General features: G+C 36.4%; 2 protein-coding genes and 1 long non-coding RNA gene across 7 annotated transcripts; 2 read left to right on the top strand and 1 right to left on the bottom strand.

Moving 5' to 3' along the window:
• Positions 1–1294: 1294 nt before the first annotated feature.
• On the bottom strand, positions 1295–3798 carry LOC121051794. The gene is made up of 4 exons (XR_005806944.1): positions 3432–3798; positions 3204–3348; positions 2468–2538; positions 1295–1512 (listed from the first exon to the last, which is right to left on the bottom strand). It is a non-coding gene; the product is annotated as an uncharacterized LOC121051794 (long non-coding RNA).
• A 3921-nt stretch (positions 3799–7719) lies between these two features.
• Positions 7720–16775, top strand: LOC121051819. Of its 2 annotated transcripts, none has more exons than XM_040515226.1 (4): positions 7720–7989; positions 8074–8150; positions 8391–8439; positions 16439–16775. In XM_040515226.1, exons 1-4 carry the CDS (start codon positions 7845–7847, stop codon positions 16513–16515), a joined length of 348 nt encoding a protein of 115 aa, XP_040371160.1. In that variant the 5' UTR covers positions 7720–7844; the 3' UTR covers positions 16516–16775. The 2 variants fall into 2 exon arrangements, with proteins under 2 accessions (XP_040371160.1, XP_040371159.1); XM_040515225.1 differs by having other exon boundaries at positions 16436–16775.
• Positions 13464–15529, top strand: LOC112189219 (25.3 kDa vesicle transport protein-like). 4 transcript variants are annotated; one of them, XR_002931779.2, is made up of 5 exons: positions 13464–13728; positions 14163–14211; positions 14331–14477; positions 14560–14636; positions 15238–15529. XR_002931779.2 is itself a non-coding variant. In XM_040515224.1 (5 exons), the coding sequence occupies exons 1-5, from the start codon at positions 13588–13590 to the stop codon at positions 15283–15285; spliced, it is 411 nt and encodes a 136-aa protein (XP_040371158.1). In that variant the 5' UTR covers positions 13464–13587; the 3' UTR covers positions 15286–15529. The 4 variants fall into 4 exon arrangements, 2 of the variants coding, with proteins under 2 accessions (XP_040371158.1, XP_024184276.1); XM_040515224.1 differs by having other exon boundaries at positions 14611–14636; XM_024328508.2 differs by lacking the exon at positions 14163–14211 and having other exon boundaries at positions 13518–13571; positions 13722–13728; positions 14611–14636.
• Positions 16776–16896: the final 121 nt, after the last annotated feature.

Raw genomic sequence — 16896 nt, 5'->3', positions numbered from 1 at the left:
TTCCAAAAGGTTTCTTAACCAAATAGCCTCACAAACAGTGGCAGAAAGAGCTACATACTCTGCCTCACATGAAGATACAGCTACTACTGCTTGCTTCTTCGATGTCCAAGAGAAAGCTGTTGAACCAAGATAAAACACATATCCTGTCGTGCTTTTGGTCTCCTCTTCATCACCTCCCCAGTCACTGTCCGAATAGCCAACTAATTTTGCATCTTCACTATAAGCATAAAAAAGACAAAAATTTAGCGTACCTTGGATATATCTCACTATCCTCTCTCTTGATGTCTCCATATAACGACTTACAATTAAGTCCAACTCCATAGAGAATGTCCGCCCTTGTAATTGTCAAGTATCTCAAGCTTCCAACAAGACTCTTGTACAAAGTTGAGTCAACAAGCTTTCCTTCTCCTTCTTTTGACAACTTGAGTCCTGTAGCAACAGGAGTGCTAACAGCATTACAACTGTCCATCTTGAACTTATCCAAAATCTCTCTCATGTATTAATTTCTTTTGAGAGATAAAAATTCCATCATTTTTCTGCTTCACTTCGATGCCAAGAAAATAAGACATCAGACCATTGTCGGTCATCTCGAACTCCTTGAACATAGACTGCTTGAAGGCTGCAAACAACTTTTCACTATTACCAGTGAATAGTAGATCATCCACGTATAGATAAAGGACTAGAAATTCTCCGCTGTCGCCATTTTTCGTATAAATGGAGTGTTCATATGGACATTTAAAAAATCCATTTTCTTGAAGATAGTTGTTGATGCGTGAATTCCAAGCTCTTGGGGCTTGCTTTAGGCCATACAAAGCCTTCTTCAAACGATACATGCACCTTGTCTTCTTCTCCTTATGCTAGAAAACCTTCTGGTTGTTCCACATACTCTTGTTCCAAAAATTACTCCATTGAGAAATGTAGACTTGACATCGAGTTGGTATATCTTCCGACTATGATTGGCTGCAAGTGAGATCAACAATCTCACTGTACGTGTCAAGTCGAGCAACAGGTGCAAAAACGTCTTTGTAGTGAATTCCATACTTTTGGAGTTGCACTAAATTGGAAGCCATTTCACAAAAGCACTAACCAAGTGCTGTGATACCACTTTGTTGGTATTGAAGCTTTCAAGCTAACACCAACCACAATGGGTGATAGGTTTACAAACAAATCACACCACACTCACTCACACTTAAAGAAATGAAACAAGGATGGAAGAAATTGGAAGACAAGCTTGTCACGCCCCGAATTTGAATAACCAATTCAAATCCGAAACATGAATAATAACAAATATAAATAAACGTCCTGAATTTTTTTCTTACAAATAAAACACACCTCGCCTCACTCATTAATACATAAACCAAATCCTCAAGAGTTTAATAATACAACACACTCTCTCCAATTTAAATGTAAGCTCCAGAGTATAACAACCTCACAATAAAGCTGTAACTCAAATACCACTACTCTAAGCAGCCTGATCACCTTCTCGATTCTCCTGACCTGTAGGATTTCCCGCTACACAATTTGAATAGTGTACCGGGATTGCAACAACACAAACCCGGTGAGCTTGACAGCCCGTATGAGTAAACAAAAGGATTGCACGATTTAAAATGACAAAAGCAACTCAGGCATAAAATCAACTCAAGCACTTTCTTTCTTTTGCAAAATCATTGAAGTGCACAATGTCACTTCAAACATCAATCAACTCACATTTCACAATGACTACTACAACACAACTACACGTTCTCTCTCTAATACAAATGTATACTCATGGGCATGCGATTTTTATTTTAATCCCCCATGCGGTATAATTATACTCCAAGGCATACGATAACACACGTTATCCCCCTAGCAGTATAGTGTACTCAATGGGCATATGATAACTCGAGGTTATCCCCCATGCAGTATAGTGTACTCAATGGGCATACGATAACTCGAGGTTATCCCCCATGCAGTACAAAGGCAGACAGACTAGAGCTCTAACTGAATCGTAATGTGTCACCTTGGCCAAGGTTCACCTTTACGATAATATTTGCCTCAATTCTCTCGACTCCTCATTTAACTCATCTCAACGACTCAACTATCACACTTTACTCAAATACTCTTTCTCATACTCAACTCAACTTATAAGATAATTTATATCTTCACAAGAGTAATGCTCGAATCATAACTCATTTAACCATATCAATACTTCATCCAATATCACACCATCCAATATTTATTTCACATAAATATTTATATATGAAACCATTCCCTCAGGAATGATTACCAATACCACCATAGTTCACATGCATTAAAACAAAAATTCATTTTATAAATAAATTCATTTTACTTACCTATGGACCGTAGTCGAACAAGTCCATATAATTTAAAACAAATATTTATTTTCATAAAATAATTTCCACAATTTCATAATTAAATAAAATCACCGAATTTCGGTTCGTAATTCAACCATGTGCGATTTACTCACCTCTAATCCCGCTGCATCTTCAATTTCACAAAACACGCCAAAACCGCTCACCAAGGAAGACCGTCAATCACCTAAATCCAATATGATCATAACTTAGCCAACAACTCATAATTAAAATAAAGACGATCCAACGGTCGAATCGAAATTATATGATGATCCAACGGTCGGATCCTCACGGATCGCCCATAGGATCATCCCCCAAAATTATCACGAAGATCCAACGGTCGGATCTTCCTGAATCGTCCTTATCAACATCTCCACAAAATTTCATGAAAATCCGACGGTCGGATTCTCACGAATCGCCTTCCAAAACCCTAATTCACAATTATACGAAGATCCAACGGTCGGATCTTCGCCCGTGACCTCACAAGGTCACCGGGACAGTCATACGATCAACATATCAAAACTACAAGTCCATCGGACGGTCCGATCTTCGAAAAACATTAATTAGCGAAATCGATCGAAACCGTAAAAATTCATAACTAAATCCTACGATATCCAAAAATTATGAATTATATGCAAACGATCGTATCGAAACGTAGAATCTAAAACTGTAAAGAAATCACATTTTTGACCCCCGGAGGTGGCCGGAAAAGGTCGCCGGAAAAAGGGCAGAGCCGCCGCCGACCACCGCCAATGGTGTCGGGGCCTGACTGCTCCTCTTCCTCTCATCAAGCTGAACAACTTTCATAACTATCACGAAGTCTGAAAATGGCCGGAAGGGGTCGAAAATTACCTTGAACAGTATGAATGTGGCCGGAAATTTTCCAGAAACCGGAGAGAATTTCCAGAAACCGTCGAGCTCGATTTTCGACGTAAAAACTTCAATTTCAGGCCTCGATTCCTTCTAGAGAGTTGTTAATAACATCAAGGAAAACCCACTAGAAAAATATTCAATGAAAACGATGCACTACAGCTCGAGATATACCGATCGAAAGATTTTCGTTTCGGATCGAAAACTTACAGAGCTCCGACGAAAGTGAAACCGGTCACTCTAGGTGCAATCCTCCTAGTATGATGATCAGCAGGTTGAGGGGAGTTCATGGAGCCAAGGATCGGAAGTTTTGGTGGCCGGAGCTAGGAGAAAACCGGCGTTGCCCAAAATCGAGCTTTAATTGAAACCGGGCCGCCGCCGGCGCTAGGGGCGGTGCCGCCGTGAAAGGTTGCCACAGATGGCTTCGGAGGAGTGAGGCGAAGCTGATGGAGGTGGTTTGGAGGCAAACGGTGGCCGGAGCTAGGAGAACTCGGCCGGCGATCCTTGCTCTGTTTTGCCGTCGTCCTCGGCCTCGAGCGGAAGAGAGAGAAATGGTTTTCTTCGGGGTTTCCCGAAATGGAAACCCAAAATAATGAATTTGGAAATTTCTATTTTTGGAAATTTATACTAAACTGGAAATATTTTCAAAAAATCATAACTAATTCATACGAACTCCGATTTTTGCGTTCCACATATGCACGCGATCATATCGACGAGCTCTACAACTTTTATGAAGGAAGTTTTCCCAAATTCGGTACGTATAAAAAGTCAATTTTTGAGACGCCCCTAAATACGTACGATTTCGAAATAAAATCGATCGAACAAATTTCACAACTCCTCAAAGCTTCGTACAATCACCCATGACCACGAAATCATTTCCAAAACGTCAACGAAAAATAAATTGAATTTTCAGGGTATTACAAAGCTACTGCTTCTTATTGATAAACTCTTCAATGAGTTAATTGGGATGATTACACAACGTACTAGCTCTTCCCTTATATAGGGACTTCTACAAGACATAGCAGACAAAGCTTTTAATGCATTGTCTATGATACACATTGATTTACTACGCCATGCATATGAGAAAGCAATAAATATGTAGTGAAACTTATTCAAACTAAATTGCCCTATATGTATAGCCTGCAATAGCTAAAAAGTAAAAGAAGAAAAACATGATTGCCATCTAGATGGTCTCCAATCCAACAGTGGCATCGTTGATTTGATTTGCAATTTCAACACCATCAACACCATACACTACCGTACTCTAATTTTATACATGATACAATATATAGCAGATTTAGGATACAAAGAGTCAAAGACATCACAACTCAAAATGAAGCAGTTATCAAAGATAGTCGATCCTCCAGCGAAATGATGTCAGCCACCGGGTTAATTAGCTCCACCACCTCCATCATGTCCACCACCGCCGTCATGTCCACCGCCTCCGTGATGATGTCCGTCTCCACCGCCGCCATCCCAATTACTGCCAGCATATGCATTCCCACTCCCGTGTCTTTTCTTGCGAAAGGAATGACCGCAAGCAAATATTGCAGCTGGTATGACCGAGAGGGATATCAGAATCATCATACAAAACAAGAACACACCTCCAGAACTTGGTAGCGAGAGACCTAGAAGAGTACTGCTAGTACCATCAACTAGAGTAGGAAAGCCCCTGGCCATTTTGTTTATGACAGCTATAATAAATTTACCAGCTTGGAAATGCACCTATATATAGGAACTTCTTCTACCTGATCGAACCGGGTTTACCTACAATTATTTGCTCGCGCACTAAAAGTGGTGAGAGCCCACATTATCACTTGCATATAATATCACTTGAGACTTTGAGAGTGATGAGGCCACATTATCACTTGCATTGTAGGCCACATTACCTACAAATCTACAATTGCCTGTAATAGAATGTCAGATAACATCAAATACATTATCACATTTTCTGTCCACACAATGTTGATTGCCTCAATTCTAGCTAGCCACTCGGTCTTGACAACCGCATAGCCTAGGATAAAGAGCTTTTGAAGCTGAAGGAAGTAGCCCAGGTCTCACAGTTGATTGAAGAGGGTGGGGGAAAAGGTAAAAATCGTTTGTAACATGTAAAGAGCAAGATCGATGTAAAAACCAAATTCATGCTCACAATCAATATGCATAGAAGCTCGATATCATTCATACAAGGATCAAGGCTTACCATCAGCTATCACTGGCATGGATTCCATCTCTGCAGCACTGCAATAAACACGATCACTTGAATATAGCCTTCTGTTACTTACCAACCTTGCTTTTCAATGGACAGAACTTATGCAAATTGACGTGGTGGTAACATGACCAATTCATCTATATTTATGGAATCACTAGACCTCAGAAGCCTTCTATCAAAACAGTTCTTGAGGAACTATGTCTCCTAGTTAGATCCTTAATGTAACACTTCATTGTAGTCTTTGTTGCAGACTAAGAATTGAATTAGTAACCTTAATAAATTGATACATTGTTTCATTAAGCTATTAGTATTGATTTGGAGTTTGTGTCCATGTTAAATTGGATTTGACATTAAGCTAATTATCATTTACTTTATGTTAATATGTAACAAGTCCATATTTGATTCTTACAATGGATGCACAGCTCCCACAACGTAAAAGGCAGACTGAGGAAACTGGAAACGGAACACAAATAACAGTGCACTTTATGTCAAAAGGAGTGCGCGCGTATATGCAATTCATGCAATCACAATGCTGCTGCAATACAAATTTAGTTAATGCATGATTGTGAATGAATGTTAGGCTAACAACCAAACGTGTTAAGAATCTTAAGATGTATATAGCTCGCGCCACATAGCAAAAATTTGGAAATTTTATGATTTAAAATCATAATATATTTTATTTATTTCTTAATTTATTGTAGGATTTATTTTTTGGGGCGGTGACCACTTTTAACCCAATTTACCCAATTTAAACGCAAGTGACATTTTTACCCCCAATCTAATTAATAAACTACAAACTTCTCTCTCTCTCTCTCTCTCTCTCTCTCTCTCTCTCTCTCTCTCTCTCTCTCTCTCTCTCTCTTCCCTTGTCGCGTTGACTGAGCGAGTGACCACCATCTCCGTCGACTCGAAGGCGCAGAGTTCACTATCGTCTTCGCCAGACGCAAATTTGACTGCGGTTCGTCAGGAGCTAGGCGTTGGGGACTGGACGACGTTGGAGACTGGACGGCGGCGTCCATTCATGGAGGTCATTCCTCAATAGATCTGCAACTGACCCAAAATTGCAGCGATCGGAGCCAGCGCTGGAGCTTCTTCAGCCTCCAAGAAAGTCAAGTTAACAAACCGATCGACGACGTATATAATCACCGACTCGTCGTCCAGACCCAAAATCAGGTTGACCAGAACGTCGACCGACGTATAGCCTTCAAAATCCGGAGACGAAGACATGGTGAGTGATTAATTGGGGAGGAGATCGAGTCTGGATTTTGGTGCCGTAGTGGAGGTAGGGTAAACTGTAGGACGACGAGTCGATGATTTTTTTTTGGGTAAACTGTGAGCTCCAAGAATGGGGAAGGGAAAAAAAAAGCATGTAGAATTGAACATATAAATTGATCAATTGTGCCTCTACTGTATTCATTTTGATTTTGGGAGTTTATGCAACTCACTGGAGGGCAATAATATGATTATTGGGGAGCAATAATATAATTATTGGGGGACAATAATATGCATATAAATTGATCAATTGTGCTTGTAGTGTATTCATTTTGGTTTTGGGAGTTTATGCAATTCACTGGAGGGCAATAATATGATTATTGGGAGGCAATAATATGAGACGCCGGAATCCGATCACCAGTCCGGTAGCCGGATTCAGGTGAACGGTCACCGGATTCCGGTCACCGGCTGTCAGATTCCGGTCACCAGTCACCGGAGTCCGCCACCGGAGTCAAGCAAGGTCTCCAATGACTTCTTTCTCTAAGTGACAAAAAAGGAGAGGGCAAAATTGTCCCAAAAATAAATAAAAATGAATTAAAAAATACTTAATTGGGTATTAGGAAAATAATCTCTAAGAGTGTTTGGGTAAGTGGGTAATCTCTTAGAGTGTTTGGGTAAGTGGGCAATTTTTAAGCTAAAATTGGGTAAATGATCATTTCCCCTTATTTTTAATATTAGGTTCATTATCTTATTTAGTATTTTAATGGTTTTTTTATATTAATCAGTATTAATTAAGTCAATAAGGCTTAAGGTATTAACTAAGCCAATAAGGCTTAAGGACAAATTTTCAATAATCCTCTAATTGCCCCTCCTTTTATCTATGTCTGATGCAAAATGATTAAATAAAAGCAGGGCAAAATCGTACTTAAACTGTAAAAAAGATAAGAGGATAAAGACGGTTAATATTCTTCTCACGTTCAGTTGAAAAAGAAAAACTCAAACTAATGTGCAGTTATTATCCTCCCACTTCTCTTCTTTACCGTGCCAAAAACTACTTATTGGTAAGCAGAAGACATTCTTCAGTTTCCCAATAGTCTGATCTCATCTGTTTCAAAAAAAAAAAAATTGACTGATCTCATCTAGACTCCAATTACAAGAACTCCCTAAAGAGTTGCAGGGAAGAATATTGAAGATTATCCCCTATGGTTCTTTTTTCTGTACATTTGGTTTGTACTTCACTTCCTCGATCTGTGCTTGGTAAGTGTTTGTTTCAGATGTTAGATCAAAGAAGTACTATGGAAGGAGAAAGAGAGATATCAATGAAGGCCCTCAAAATTGCTCAATTTGGTAATTTATTTCTTTACATGTGTTTGTCAAATCATAATCGGTGTGGAATTCATTTATGAACAATTTTGGGTGTTTTGTAATCAGGTGCAATGGGAAACCAAAATCAAGTAGGCGGAGAAGTAAGCAGCCGCTACATTGTCCTACTATTCTGCATCTTACATGTACGAGTAGACGAATAATAGAAAGTGTATGATCTTTACATAACAATTTGAGATTTGTTAGTACAAGCACGTGCGAGACGCAAATGAATTTTTTTTTCTATGGTTATTTGATTCCCAGATGAAACTTATTAGTATTCAACTATTCATACTTTTAGCAAGTCTCATAGATTTGGTGTTTTGGTTGAAATTTTCTCCCTTTTAAACATCCAAAGAGCTTATTCCTATGAGGATTAATTGCAGGGAATAAAGGAAGGCAGAAAGGAAGAAATCAAAAGGCCAGAGAAGAATGGTGATAAAAATTGCTTCCCTTTCTCTTTTCACTATGTTCTGTAACTGAATTTTGGCTCAGATAATTTGGAGTTCTGTTTTTAGTTCTGGAAAATAATTTGGAGTTTATAAGTGACGAAAAGTTGGAGGTGATATGTTATGTTCTTAAACACTTTCTTGCCTTTAGTTTGCTCTGTGTTATTTGCAGGACTTTATTTTTTGTGCTTTAGTACTGATTTTTTTTTTTCTGAGTTTTAGTTTATTTGGGACGTCATACATCAAATTTATCAAGTTTAACTATTCCTACACAAACCGATATCATACACTCTTTCAATTTTTCTTTTTTATTATTTGCCTTTGTTCACAAACAATGTGGCCTCATTGACGTTAATGATCTGTTCTTCTATTGTGAATTTGTGATCATTTAAGTGTTTCTCATATGTCATCTGGTGTTCCACAATTATGTGTCAGTAACTCCGTATGCATCATCTTATCGCTGCATTCTCATCTTTGCATTTAGATTTTTGAGAAATTATACATTAATGACTTGATGGGCATTCTTTGTTCTTTTTCTTTTTGTCATTCCAAATGTAGGACCTTTCTTGATGATGTTAAGGATAAATGGCAGATATAAATAATCTAAAGAGGAGCAAAATAATGAAGGGTTATTATCACAAATAGTACATGAATTTATCTTCTATCTTATCGATGGTACCTCAACTTCAATTTTGATTATAATCTTTTTTATTTCATTTCAAATAGTACCTAGACTAACTTTTATTAATGTTCCGTTAAAAAATGACATATGCAAAGCACATGACCTATATTCAAGAGTATTTTAACGAAAATACCCTTTTAAATTATTTTGTATACTAAAAAAATCTTAATAATATTTTGATCAATTAATATGTTAATAAAAATATCTAAACATAGAAATTAAAATGTATCTCTACCCTCTTATGAAAATAAAATTTAAAACAAGATCTCATAAAAAATTAATTGGTTTTATAGACACAAACAAAACATTTCAAATAAAACTATAAAACATTTTTTTTGGACAAACTATAAAACATTAAAACCAAAAGTTTATCAAAACTTTCGTAATTATTATTTTTTATTGTCATTAAAAGTTGAAAGTTTTTTTTTTTTTTGATAGTCTCATTTTTTGTAGCCACAATATAAGTGAAAAATAAGTGACATAATAAAAAATAAAAAAAAGAAGAGAAAAAAAAGTAACTTACAAATTTATCCTTGAAAAATGAGTCACATATCAGTTTTTAACGGAACATTAACGAAAGTTAGTGATAGGTACAAATTGAAGTGGGGAAAAATCCTCATATGGTACCTGGATTATTGTCGAATGCACATTTTGGTACCTAAACTTTCAAAACTACCCTGATGGTACTTGAAGTCTTGAACTATTGCTCCGTTTCTCCATATGGTACTTCCATCCAATCTGCCTTTAACTTTGCCTACGTGGCTTATTCTTATAGGATGACATTCATCTCCCAAAAAAAAAAATTAATAGGCAAAGTTAACGGCAGATTGGATGGAAGTACCATATGGAGAAACAGAGCAGCAGTTCAGGTACTACGAGGGTAGTTTTGAAAGTGTAGGTACCAAAATGTGCATTGGACCATAGTTCAAGTACCATTTGAGGATTTTCCCCTAAATCAAAAAGTTTAGGTACTGGTTGTGATCAAAATTGAAGTTCAGGTACCATCAATAAGATAGAGGATAAGTTTAAGTACCATTTGTGATAATAACCTAATAATGAATCAAGCAAGTTCTTTATTCCTCTATAATTTTAGAGAAAATCTTACAAACAGTACCCGAACTGAGGCTCTTTCTTAACTTCAGTACTCGACTATGCAAAACTATCACTTTGGTACCCCAAGTTTGAAGCTCGGCCCAAGAATGGTACACGTCGTCCATCACAGCGTTAAGTCTTTAGTACGTGGCAAACCATAAGGGCCCTCAAAATATGCCACGTGGTTAGCTAGTTAACGCCGTGATGGACGGTGTCACTACAACAAAAAGTATTTTTAGCGACCAAGTTTTTTGCGAGGAATTTATTTTCCTCAGTAAATGTCACTTTTTACGAGGAATATTATGATTCCTCACTAAATGTCATTAGATTTTCAGCGAGAAACATATTTTCCTCACTATACACCAATTTCTACGACGAAGATTTCGGTTCATCACTAAAAGTTACCATAGTTTGGTCTCCAAAATCATCATGTTATTAGCGAGGAAATATGAGACTTGGGTGAGGAATTTTTTCATCGCGAAAACGATATTCAACGAAGAAATAATGATTTTGTCGTTATTAGTTTGGCGGAAAATTATGTAAAACCCGCCAAATTCAATGGCGACAAAACTATGGTTTCTTCGCTAAAAGTCCGTGTTTTATGAGGAACTATTTCCTCGTCAAAAGAAGAAATAAGTGAGGAAATAACGATTTCGTCGTCATTTGTTTGGCAGAAAATTATATAAAACCCGCTAGATTCAATGGCGACAAAAATATGGTTTCCACTCTAAAAGTTTGTGTTTTACGAGGAACTATTTCCCCATTAAAAGAAGCAATTAGCGAGGAAATAACGATTTCGTCGTTATTTGTTTGGCGGAAAATTATGTAAAACCCGCCAAATTCAATGGCGACAAAAGTATGGTTTCATCGCTAAAAGTCTGTGTTTTACGAGGAACTATTTTCTCGCCAAAAGAAGCAATTAGCGAGGAAATAACGATTTCATTGTTATTTTTTTGGAGGAAAATTATGTAAAACTAGCCAAACTCAATGGTGACAAAAGTACGGTTTCCTAGCTAAAAGTCTGTGTTTTACGAGGAACTATTTTCTCGTCAAAAGAAGCAATTAGTGAGGAAATAACGATTTTGTCGTTGTTAGTTTGGCGAAAAATTATGTAAAATCTGCCAAATTCAATGGCGACAAAAGTATGATTTCCTCGCTAAAAGTCCGTGTGTTTACAAAGTGCTCTGCATGTATAAAAGTTTTTTTTTTAGAAAAAAAAAAGACAAACAAAATAGTTATTGCAGAAAAGATACTTAGGAGAGAAAAGTTGGTTGTGGGATCTTTTCTATTTAATTTTCTTAATAAAAATATTTTTGTAATTATCATAATTGCCCTCCTAATTTAATTAATTTTCAAATCTTCTAAGGTTATTTCTATCCAGAGGTCGAGTCTTGACAATTATCATTTTTCAGATTTTTTTCAAAATATTTTAAAATAAATACTATAGTTGTAATTCTTTAAACAACACTTTCTCTTCTGAATGTTTCAATTGACTCTTGCACCTGACCTCTCTATAATCAGAGGACTACTAGGAATGATTGCTTGGTTAGTTAATTTAATTCCAGTTCATCTTTATACTACTTGAATGTATACGTGTATATAAATATATATATATATATCCACACACACACACATAGATAGAGGGCCCTTCAACTAAGGGATATTTTTTTTTTTTACCATTTTAAGGGATTGCTTATTAGACTCACTTTTTTTATCGCATTTCGACATCTCGACCGTTCAGTTTTTAGGCCATTCTAGTGAGCGATCCCTTAAAAAAGCCAAAAAAAAAAGGATCTCTCACTAGAAGGGTCATATATATATATATATATGACTTATATTCTCAATCCGTTTCTTTGTCATTAATTTTGCGTCCACTTTGTATACATGACATCTTCACATGTTAAGAAATTGCATATGGGACCATTATGATTTGAAGATCCAAACTGATTTATTTTTAGGACACCTCATATTTCATTAAGGTGTTGACCTTGGAAGAAATAACTAATCGAACACACTTTGTTCAGTATTAACCGTTATTATCATCATGATCATAAATAGTAAATTGGTTCCCGATTGAGTTGAAATTTTGCATAGTGATCAAGGAGTGGTGTCTTACAAGTCGAATGGTTTGGATTGTAGAAATATGATTGCATAGGGGGTCATACTCTAGACGCTACACACTATGCAATTTAATTTTGACAATCTAACCCTTCAAACTTTAGATCTTTATACATAGATTGTCTATGAAAAATATTTAGATCTTCATACATAGATTGTATATGCAAAACATTTTTCAAAATAATCATTTAGTTAGCCATTATCATATATAACATTAGCCTTAAAACCTAACCCCTAATCCCTAAACGCTTAATCCTAAACCCTAAACCCTAATCCCTAATCCCTAATCCCTAATCCCTAAATCTAAACTTTATATTGTTGAGGTAAGAAAAAGAATTAGAGAAGGCGGGTTTCGAAAACATAAAAATAAAAAGCGGGACTTGAATGCGGCAACAACAACAAAAATGCGGCGAAATAGGGAGGTAAAAAATCAGTCAGAAGGGTAACACGACAAAAAACCCTAAAGAACAGAAGAAATGGGTCTGAGTGCTCGACTGGGGTTTGGGGGTAAACTGAAAAACTGGACTGCATGGGTGATCAATAGGCTTCCTAATGGCGATCGGGGAGATCTCAATCAACCAAAACAGAGGCTTCCTTCAATTTTTCGTTGGGTTTGCTCTATCACTGGAGAACCGATCTGGTATTGAGAGTTTGGCTTCACTTCAGTCCCTCCCTTCAGGTATGTCTGTAACTTCAACTCTTTTATTAGGTTCTCTAAACAGTATAACAGCCAATTCAATCTTACAGACAAGGATAAAGATATGAAGGCTTGAAGGGTTGTGACGAGGCGTTGTTGTTGGTCGACGACGAAGCGGTTGGCAGTGTTGATCATGGCATCGATTACGATACACCCTTCACCACACGCTCATGACTCTCCTGGGGTTTAAAGATTGCTCCTCCTTTTTGGGTTTTTGATTAACAGCAAAAAGGTGGGTACTCGCTCTGTTCTTGTGCTTTAATGGCTTTTGAATCAAGTGGGCTTTGGATTGTCTGGTTTGCGGCTTATGGCAATGTCGAGTTGTGAGTGAGAAAGAGAGAAGTGTTTGGTGAATTGTAATTGGGTTGGAGTTTTTTGTCTCTTTTTGTCTTTATTTTTCATCTTGAATTGAAATAGGGAGGGAGGCAAAGATATGCCTCGATTCAATTAGCTGCATTTTTGCCTATAAAATTTACCAAACATGGCTTCAGTAATTGCCACCAAATCTTGCCTCTATTCAATTAGCCAGGTACGTCCCTTTCTCAATGAGCTTTCATTTCAGTTCAATGATGTTTATGTTCTGTATTTCAATACCAAATAATACTGGTTTTCTTTTCTTTTCTGTGTATGGATATGTGATCAATGGATGTTTGACGCTGCAAGTTAATAATTTCGTCAGGCTTTCAGTAAGTACCAACTTTTGCTACTGAAAATTTAAAATTTGCCTGTTTACTTTGCAAGATTAGGGTCGGAGCATGAATTTTACGGTGTTAAGTGCAAGTGTTGTTTGAATCATTGTGTGTTTTTGGATTGATTCTCTCTGTGACAGGTTCCTTCATAATGACAAGCTCTGGACATTGCTAACACATTAGCCAATTCCACTTTACAATGCTTTATTTTTGTTTATTTTAACTCCATAGAGTAATTTGTGGGGGTCTAAAACTCCTTCTAACAAGGATAATAGAGTAAAGAAGTACTAAAATGTCCTAGTTCTCAGATTACATTAATACATAAAAACAAATTTCAAAAATAGCCTTTTTGATCCACCATATGGAGTATAACACACTCTTTTGCTATTGAAAGTTTCGATAGCTAATCTCATGACCTTCTTAATCATTAGGTAGGGAGCTTTAGCACCTGCAAGACCATATATGCTTTTATTAAATTCGGTAGGTTTACTGCCATAACTTGAACTCTTTCATATTTATGTGAAATTATGTAATTTTGCTATATGTTTTGGTGCTTCTTTTTCTGAGTTTGATTTCCTTTTACTTTTTATGTTTAAAAGATACATTCATACAGAGAACCAAGAAATTGTACCAGGACACTTGTACTCAGCGGACTATTTCAAAGTTGAATAATGAACTCTATGAAGTCCACCAAATAATGACTTGCAATGTTCAGGAAGTTCTTGGCGTCGGTGAAAAGTTGGACTGTAAGTTTTCTGTTTGCTTCTAAAGGGAAGGTTTTGGCTTCTGTATAAGTGATAAAATAGCTCCCAAATTTGAATTTTGTAGAGGTCAGCCAAATGTCTAATCGTTTAACATCAAAGTCTCGTGCATATGCAGATAAGGCAAGAGACTTGAATCAACAGGTTAGTGTTACAGATTAGTCTTATTTGATTTGTATATCATACAAAGTAGTCTATACCATTTCCTTGGTGACATCAAAATTATAGATTGGAATTGCTCTGGATCATTATGTTTAATTAATATGATTCCCATTGTACTTGTATGAACAATGTTGCATGCAAGCTCTCCAGTACTACACTGTTTGTTTCAATACCAAATCACTTGTACGGTTTTAGTGTTTTATGGTAGCATATTGGTAGATGAGGCATTACATGACAGTGGAATTTTCTTTATCTACTGAAACAACCTTCTGTGCTTGTGGGGGTTCACAATATTTATCACTTGTGCCTGATGGTGATGATGTATGCTTTTGCTATTGCTAAGCTTATTTAGGGTTGTCTTTATTTATTATTGCTCTTCTTTAATTTCTACAGCTTTCTTGTTTTTTGTACAATTTAGTCTCTTTCATAGCTGTATTTGTTTCAATGAGGAAAATTTCTCCAATCTGCTATGAGCACTTCAGAGTGAGATGTTTTTGTCAAGCATTTGGGTCATATGTATAGTTCATATGGAGTCGTATGTGTGGCTAAAATTTAATTCATCTTCACATCTAATTAATTGCAGGCTCTGATCCGTAAGTGGGCTCCTGTTGCCATGCTATGCAGGTGCTAAAGCTCTCTACAAAATATCTAAAAGAGGACTTTCATTTCTAGTGACGAGTTCCAAGTGCAAGGGAAGAAGAGATTCCAAGATTTAGGGAAGTGATCAAGAGGATGCCAAAAACAAAATTGAGGAGGATCCCTAAACTCTTTTGAATTAGTATATAGTATTGATATAACTACTTTGAATTATTACTTATTGTAAGGGAATACTTTGAGTTATTACTTTTAATTTTAGTATATATTTCTTTTGTCTACTCATCTTATTTCTCGCCATAACCAAACAAATGCAATAAAAATGAATTTTCTCATTATGGACAAGAGAACCTACAATGACAAAAGTAAAGTTCCTCGTCATTGAGTACAATTAGGGAGGAATGGTTTCCTCGTTGTTAAGTATCTTTAACGAGAAAACTTTTTCTCGCTGAAAGAATACATGGTACAATGAAACAAAATATCCTCGCTAAAAAAAGTTTACAGCGAGAAAAATCTTCCTCACCCAAAGCTTATAACGACGAAAATTCGTCGCAGAAAAAGTAGTTTAAATATTTTATTTATTTACATTTTTAATTTTAATTATCATTGGCGAGGAAATAATTAATTTCGCGACGAAATCTAGTATGTCGGAAAATATATTTAACGACTATTTTCTAATCGTTGAACTTTTTTATCGAGAAAAAAATATGGGTTTGAGTGAGGAAAGAAAATGTCGCTATAGAATAACAGCGAGACAAATAGATTTCATCACGGAAAGGGTTTGACGAGGACATTGTTTTTTCGTCGCTGAACCTTTTCTTGACGAGCATTCTCCGACGAATTGAAGACGAAAAGAATTTCCTCGCGGAAGTACTTCCGCGATGAAATGTCTGTTTTTAGCGAGGAATTTGTTTCTCGCAAATGAGGTTTTTTGTTGTAGTGTGTGTACCATTTTTGGGTCGGACTTCAAACTTGGGATACCAAAGTGATAGTTTTGCATAGTCGGGTACTGAAGTTAAGAATGAGCCTCAGTTCGGGTACTGTTTGTAACATTTTCTCATAATTTTAACTAATGTTGGGCTTTCAACTAGATGTGTTCTTTTTTCTTTGTCCCAGTTCAAAGTTGAAGGATGACAATTAATTAATTCACTTATCTCTTTCCCCTCTTTGCCTTTTACTATCTGTAGCAGTACGTCAACCAGATATTGGAAGACCATTTAAGTGGAATAAATTGGAGGCACAAGAATCCAACCAAGCTTTCCTCTGAAAGTCAAATAGTGTGTTGACACTTTGAGAAGCCTAGACTGAGAAGCAATATTAATTTTCATCTGTTGATCAGTATGTTAGGAATGAAGCCTCTTCAAAAGTTCTATTTACTAGCATTAACCCTTTAGTGTAGTCCTCCTAATTCAAGTTATATATGTGGATATATTCTGTTTCCTTCTTATAGAGTTATCATGTAAGATGCAATGATTTGGTTAGCAGCCAAGTTTGTTTTCTGTTCTCAAATATTTGTTAGAAGTTAATTTTTTTTCTACCAAAGAAATGATTATTGTGGTAATTGATTCTCTCTGCTCAATTTTGTGCTTTCCCAGTTTGATTTTCACATGTTTTTAGCATTCGGTTTGTCTATTAAAATAGAAAACAA

The sequence above is a fragment of the Rosa chinensis genome, chromosome 2, assembly GCF_002994745.2.
Source record: "Rosa chinensis cultivar Old Blush chromosome 2, RchiOBHm-V2, whole genome shotgun sequence".
In the NCBI taxonomy this organism is placed as follows: Eukaryota; Viridiplantae; Streptophyta; class Magnoliopsida; order Rosales; family Rosaceae; genus Rosa; species Rosa chinensis.
Note: the sequence above shows the minus strand (reverse complement) of the source record. Positions and strands in the feature narration are given on the sequence as shown.

Excerpts from the sequence above, each read along its gene's own strand:
- LOC121051819 (XM_040515225.1), top strand. The coding sequence starts at position 7,845 with ATGGTTCTTTTTTCTGTACATTTGGTTTGTACTTCACTTCCTCGATCT. Across the intron at positions 7,990-8,073 it reads CCTCAAAATTGCTCAATTTG|GTGCAATGGGAAACCAAAAT; the intron begins GTAATTTATTTC and ends TTTTGTAATCAG. Across the intron at positions 8,440-16,435 it reads CAAAAGGCCAGAGAAGAATG|CAGTACGTCAACCAGATATT; the intron begins GTGATAAAAATT and ends TACTATCTGTAG.
- LOC112189219 (XM_040515224.1), top strand. The coding sequence starts at position 13,588 with ATGAGCTTTCATTTCAGTTCAATGATGTTTATGTTCTGTATTTCAATA. Across the intron at positions 14,212-14,330 it reads ATATGCTTTTATTAAATTCG|ATACATTCATACAGAGAACC; the intron begins GTAGGTTTACTG and ends TATGTTTAAAAG. Across the intron at positions 14,478-14,610 it reads CGTCGGTGAAAAGTTGGACT|ATAAGGCAAGAGACTTGAAT; the intron begins GTAAGTTTTCTG and ends GTGCATATGCAG.